Source organism: Triticum dicoccoides, chromosome 2A (genome assembly GCF_002162155.2).
Source record: "Triticum dicoccoides isolate Atlit2015 ecotype Zavitan chromosome 2A, WEW_v2.0, whole genome shotgun sequence".
NCBI lineage: Eukaryota > Viridiplantae > Streptophyta > Magnoliopsida > Poales > Poaceae > Triticum > Triticum dicoccoides.
Genome location: NC_041382.1, coordinates 92,785,181 through 92,791,876, shown reverse-complemented (window position 1 = coordinate 92,791,876; position 6,696 = coordinate 92,785,181). Strand labels below are relative to the sequence as shown.

The window sequence follows — 6,696 nt, the reverse complement described above, 5'->3', positions numbered from 1 at the left end:
GAGCCGTCCCTCCTCCTTTGGTCCAATCACAGATTGCCACTTCAAATTTACCCCGTAAAAGGCCCGTAACACTCCGTTGATGTAGCATTGCTCCTCCTCACCAGAGCCAACGGAGGATCCTGGCTAAGCATTGTCCTCGTAGTCCGTGCTAAGCATTGCAAGAACAGCGATCCTGGCGAGGGCCGCCGGTTATGCAGGCGGATCGTGCCTTGACAGTCCTGTCATGATCACAATCTCAACAGTTGCTGTCGAAGCAGATTTTGAAGCAAGAGTAGGCATATTTTGATGCAGCAAGATCAAGTTGTTGCAGCTTGGATTTGAGTTTGGAGTCTCAAGGAAACCGCTCTCAAGGAATAAAAACAACTGCACATCAGAGTTCAGAACGGCTTTTTTGGAGACCTGAAAGAAGTTCAGAAAGATCTTGGAGACCGTGATCTTATGTTTCACCATGGCAGAAAAATGCAGCAGAGCTAGCGATGGGAGAAGCTTCACCGTGTGCATTACCCATGCAACAGTAGCAGGGAATTGTCTTTTGGTTTGCAAGGATAGACGGCAAATGACAATGAGATCAACAACGTAATAAACCGCCTTGTTCTCTGAAATGTACTAATGGATAACCTTTACAGAGGATCTTGCTGATGATAGGATATGTTGGGGGTAGTGAATTGGCAGTCTAAATTGGTTTGTCAGGTGACATACCAACCATCGGTTGCTGATTCAACATGTATGTTCCATGCTAACTGACGCACGCGATGATTACCCAGTGAGTTTTTGCAGCAGGTCTCCCTCATCATATTTTCACAAGCACAGAGAGAATTTTGATCAACCTTAAAATTGACCAATCAGATCCAGCGATTCCAAGCAATGCCTTGAAATTGGACCTTAAAATGGACACACTTTTCCATCAGGTTAGTTGGACAAATTTTGTATGCGTTGCTTCGATCTGGTGTCCATTTAGACCTTGTAAGTTCCATCTCATGGATTATATGACCTTGCAAAGATTGTACTTTATGCTGTGCAGACCCAGTTAGATGTTTATTTTCTACTTGAAATTGCACAAGTTGGTGGTTTCTCTTCCAACGATATCACAACCTCTGTGATGAACAGGTAACGCTAGTTTAGAGTTTTCTTCACTTAAGCACTCTGACGCCAAATTATAAATTATTTATTTATGTTTAATAATTCGAATGAAAAGCTAACATGATATGAGAAAAGCCAGACCAATTTGTCAAATAGCTGCACTATGCTGCAACATTTTTCACATACTTGACAATCAGATTACAGTATCTCAAACCAGAAAAATCTTCTAACCAATAACTGTCGCAAACATGGTTATGTGGTTCACCGTCCAAAAGTTACTCAAATGGTTTGCACAAATTCAGGCCAACAATTTTTCATTGATACATATCTGAAACTGATTACAGTATGACTTGGTAGTCGGTACATCAAGGACTTGATAGTCGGTACATGGAGATCGCGATGGTATGTTTCACCATCCAGCACTCGGCAGAAAAATGCAGCAGAAGCAGGGGATTGTCTTTTGGTGAACACGGATAAAAGACTAATGACAATGAGACCAACAACAGGATAAACCACCTTGTTCTCTGAAATGTATAGATAAAAAATGGACTACTGGATAACCGTTACAGAGGATCTTGCTTATGATAGGATATGTTGGGGGAGTGAATTGACAATCCAAATTGGTTTGCCATGTTCCATGCTAACTATACCCAATGAGTTTTTGCAGCAGGTATACCTCTCATCATATTTTCACAAGTACAGAGATGATTTTGAGCAACCCTAAAATTTACCAACCAGATCCAGTGATCCCAAGCAATGGCCGGGTTAATTAGCTGGACCTTAATATGGACACACTTGTCTAATTTCTTTTCAGTCTAATGAATTGGCAGCATTCCTGCCAATTTCTTTGAAAAAAAGTAGCAATAACATTACTCTGTTTTCAAAGTTTCTGAAGACACCGCAATCACCAAAATAACTGAGAAAATGTATGCACAGTTCTTTGCATCATCCTTGCTTGCACAGAGAAACCTATCTAAACAAGATATGGTTGCCATTTGAGCACAACAAAATCATCAAACTGTAACCAACTAGAAAAGAAATAAGAGACGAGTTATTTGCAGTCTCCCATGGGCGTACTGACCATTAGAGATCCACTAGAGGTTCAGGGTTACATATGACAAACTTGATGAAAACAATATCCACAAAAGTTGATGAAAACAGCATACTTAGAGTTTGACAGATGAAAACAGAAGTTGTAGTCACTTGAGATCTTAGTTCTTAGATCCACACAAAAAATCCACTCCTGGTACCTTGGGGGGTCAAAAGCTAACATGATCTGAGAAAAGCCAAATCTATTTGTCAAAACTGTCCCAAACATGGAGACATGGTTATGTGCTTCACCACTCAAACGAAGTATTGTGAAACCAGACATGAATCGATTGGATCCGTGAGTCAGCACACACTTTTCTGACGAGAGCAGAGCAGCGGAATGTTTTAATAAGCCATAGAAGCATACGAAAAAAACATATATACAGAAAGTTACTCAAATGCTTTGCATAGATTCAGGCCAACAATTTTTCATTCATATCTGATATTGAAAACAATATGACTCAGTGAGCAGCAGAATGCTTTAAGAAGCCACAGAAGCATACAAGAATAAATAGATACGAAAAGATTACTCAAATGCTCTGCAAAATTCAGGCCAACAATTTTCTCATTCATATCCAAAATTGGTTACAGTATGACTTGATAGTCGGTACATCAAGGACTTGCTGAGCTCAAAGCTTCACCCACACATACACACAAGAGTTCACTAACCAATGGTACTCTTCGGAAACTGCAACTTTAACTCACCAAGACGCCAATGCCTAAGAATCCAAGTCAGCCAAGATTAATTTTACAGGAGAGTCAGCATAGTCTCCAGACGCTAGGCAGCTCACATGATTACTGTGTGTATCGACAAGTTCAATTCTACTCCTTTTTCCTGCTACAAGCCGGGTAGCAAACGGGCGTTTTGCATTTTGCGGCGAGTGCGTTTTACGCTCTGTCTCGTGCCGGAATTGCAGTACATGAGTTTCCAATTTTTTTGGCTCATCTGCTTCACTTTGATTTATTGAAAATGCCCTTTATTTACTTAAACCCTTAACTTAGGACCAGGTGTGGATGTAGTGTAACTATGCCGCACACATCTTAACAAGGTTTTTGCTGCCTAGCTAGATGGAGACTCTGCCGACACCCTTGTAAAATTACTAATGACTGAAAGGGATTCAAAGAACACTAGTAATCTTGGTAAGCAAGTGCAGAACCTAGAGATGCAAAGATTAAATGAAACTCATGTGTGAATGGTTTAGGAAGGTAAAAGACTAGCAAGGGCGTAATACCACTGGACGCAGCCAAGCAATTGGTTGCTTCATTGGTGCTGCAGCGGTGACACGGTTTTGCTTCGGAACCTTGCAGCTGAGCTCCCCCATCCCCCTTCTTGCGCGTAGAGTTGAAGCTGGAGTCGCCTTCTTCACACTGGGCACAGCAGCAGTGACTGGCAATGGTGTTGAGCCGACGAAAGAGCGAGCCTTGGAAGCGACGGGACGAGAGACCTTCTTCACGGGCGCAACAGCAGTGGCAGTCAGGCAGAGTGGAGCCTTGGAAGATGGGCGCTTGCGGTGGTGGCAAGCGGACTCCTCGTCTTCAGCCATCTGGCGTCCACGGGCACGGATCGCGCACCGGACATCCACGGGGTCAGCACCAGCAGCAGCCGGCAAGGTGGTGGCAGGCCCTGGGCGCGCGGCGGAGGCATCGAAGGAGCCGGGCATCGCCGGCGCATGGCTGCGTTCTCCGTGGTTGACACACCAGACACGGATGGGATCAGCACGGGCCGCCTTGGCAGGAGCAGCGACATCAGATGTGGCCGTGGCGGCGTAGCGATGGGGACGCCCTCCATGGTCGACGCCGTAGCGGCGGAGTTCTTGGGCGGCTGCGGCAGCCTCCTTGGCGAGGCCGTCTTCCTCGAGACGGCGCTGGAAGTCGCCGTCCCAGCGGGCGAGGGACTCCCGGGACTCACCGGTTGCCTTGGCAAGGCTGTGCTTGGTCCAGTACTGGAGCACCCTCTCGAGGACGCGCGAGGGCACCCGCATCTCCAGCGGGCGGGCTTGGGCGGCGGTGGGGCGATAGTCCCACGCCGGAGCGACGAGCACCTTGCCGTCGGAGCTACGGAGCTGGAGCACCTTCGCCGCCATGGATGGCGTCTTGGATTGGATCTGGGGATCGGGGAGGGAGGCGAACGAATCAAGTTGGGGCAGCTGCTCCCACCGCCGCCGCCCTTTTATTTACCGGAGATCTCCCAATCCTTGCCGGGCGCGGATTAGCAGCTGTCGCCGGCTGAACTGGAACTGAAATCGAACTCGGCTGCGGCAATCTTACGCGATGGCTCGTGACTTCCGGAGGGTTCACGGGGGGCAAGCCCTTGGCCGTGTACCCGCGCTGTCCCCGCGCTGGTCCGGGCAACGTACTGGTCGGCGCGCGGCCACGGCCATTCCATCAGCGGGCAGGCGCAGGAACCCGAGCTCCGCGGCGTCCTGGAGATCTTCTCCTGCTTCACTGGGGCATGGAGGAGCGGCTCAGCAAGTCAGCCTCGGCTTCTTGGCGCTCTGCTGGTCGCCCCTCTCCATCGCCGCCTGCGAACCAGCTGCAACCTGCATCTTCACCCCTGTCTCTCTCCGGTGTCCGGTGTCTCTGAAATTGCAACTGGTTGAGTGAGCGGCACACGGTAAAAGAAGCAACTGGTCTCCTACTTCACAATCTAAAAAATGCACTGACGGTACTTGAACTTGAGAAAAAAGCACGCTTTGGTCACTGTATTTCAAAACACGATCAATACGGTCACTCAATACGCCTACACGTGATTATACGGTCACTGTTCACCGCACGCCACTCGTCGCCGCTCCATTTGACCACTTGTTGACCAATCCGAGGCGACAGCTGGCGTTTGCGGGGGTTCTCTGGGCTTTTTACAAGGAAAACCCTTGGCTGGCTCTGTAATTCCTCCAACTCCTTGTCCATTCGGCTTCGATCATAACGAAAGGGGAGGAGGTGAAAGGGGAGGAGGGAAGGGCGATCGTCGGCGGCACCGCACCACCACCACCGGAGTCACCGCACAAGGGCGAGAGCCGCCGCGCAGACGCGGCGCATCTCATTGCTGGAGTTGTTTTGTCGCGATGTCGCCTGTTCGTCGCCCCGATGGCGCTCCACCGCCCAACTACAGTAAGCCCTCACATCGCCCCGCCATGGTTCTTGTGTTGTAAGCTACAGGGTCGAAATTTAGAGGTGGGCATTGTGAATGGTGTGTCTGTTAGTCAGATATGCCCATCTGTATTTTGGAGAGATTTGCCTAGGGTTTTCGACCATGATTTGGGGGTTTCTGCCTATAGGGTTTTGGGTTTGGAGAAGGTGGTTGTTTATAGGTTATTTGGTGCTGAAAGGTGTATATTTTGGTGCATGTTGAAGATGTTGGTTGTATAGGTGAATTACATACTAAAAGTTGGTATCTTGCATCTATTTCTTGCAGTATGTGGAACATAAATTCTGAAACTCTGTTGTGCTCTATTTTCATGTATGCAGACAAGCACAGCAGGAAGTTTTCAGTTCAGTTTAACGATGAAGTAGATGCAGATACTTGGTCTCCAATCATGGTTGAAAACCTAGTTGAAGAGATAGGATGGGAGATGGCAGGCAGGTTGAAGGTATATTACTGCATTCCCATGTTGTTAATCAATAGGAATGGGTTGAGAGAAATCAGAGGAGATAGTGACACAGATCAGATGCTCACATTTGTGTCAATTGGGCATTACTCATTTAGTTTGTACCTTGACCACGAGGACAGTTTGAATGCTAACCTGACAGAAGATGATGTGGTCAATTTCCCAATAAGGCAGCTGTTGGGGAACGTAGTAATTTCAAAATTTGACTACGTACACGCAAGATCACGGTGATGCATAGCAACGAGAGGGGAGAGTGTGTCCACGTACCCTCGTAGACCGAAAGCGGAAGCGTTAGCACAACGCGGTTGATGTAGTCGTACGTCTTCACGATCCGACCGATCAAGTACCGAACGCACGACACCTCCGAGTTCTGCACACGTTCAACTCGACGACGTCCCTCGAACTCCGATCCAGCCGAGTGTTGAGGGAGAGTTTCGTCAGCACGACGGCGTGGTGACGATGATGATGTTCTACCGACGCAGGGCTTCGCCTAAGCACTGCTACGATATGATCGAGGTGGATTATGGTGGAGGGGGGCACCGCACACGGCTAAGAGATCAAGAGATCAATTGTTATCTCTATGGGGTGCCCCCTGGCCACGTATATAAAGGAGTGGAGGAGGGGAGGGGCCGGCCCTCTCTATGGCGCGCCCTAGGGGAGTCCTACTCCCACCGGGAGTAGGATTCCCCTTTTCCTAGTAGAACTAGGAGCCCTTCCAAGTAGTAGGAGTAGGAGGGAAGGGAAGGGAAGGGAAAAGGAGAAGGAAGGAAGGGGACGCCCCCCACCCTAGTCCAATTCGGACCAGCCCATGGGGAGGGGTGTGGCCTCCCTTTGAGGCCTTTCTCTCCGTTCCCGTATGGCCCATTAAGGCCCAATACGAATTCCCGTAACTTTCTAGTACTACCGAAAATACCCGAATCAC

The 6,696-nt window shown here is 48.5% G+C and overlaps 1 protein-coding gene across 1 annotated transcript; it reads right to left on the bottom strand.

Annotated features, from left to right (window-relative positions):
- Positions 1 to 2,707: 2,707 nt before the first annotated feature.
- On the bottom strand, positions 2,708 to 4,770 carry LOC119353546. Its single transcript, XM_037620166.1, has one exon. The coding sequence runs from the start codon at positions 4,251 to 4,253 to the stop codon at positions 3,384 to 3,386; it is 870 nt and encodes a 289-aa protein (XP_037476063.1). The 5' UTR covers positions 4,254 to 4,770; the 3' UTR covers positions 2,708 to 3,383.
- Positions 4,771 to 6,696: the final 1,926 nt, after the last annotated feature.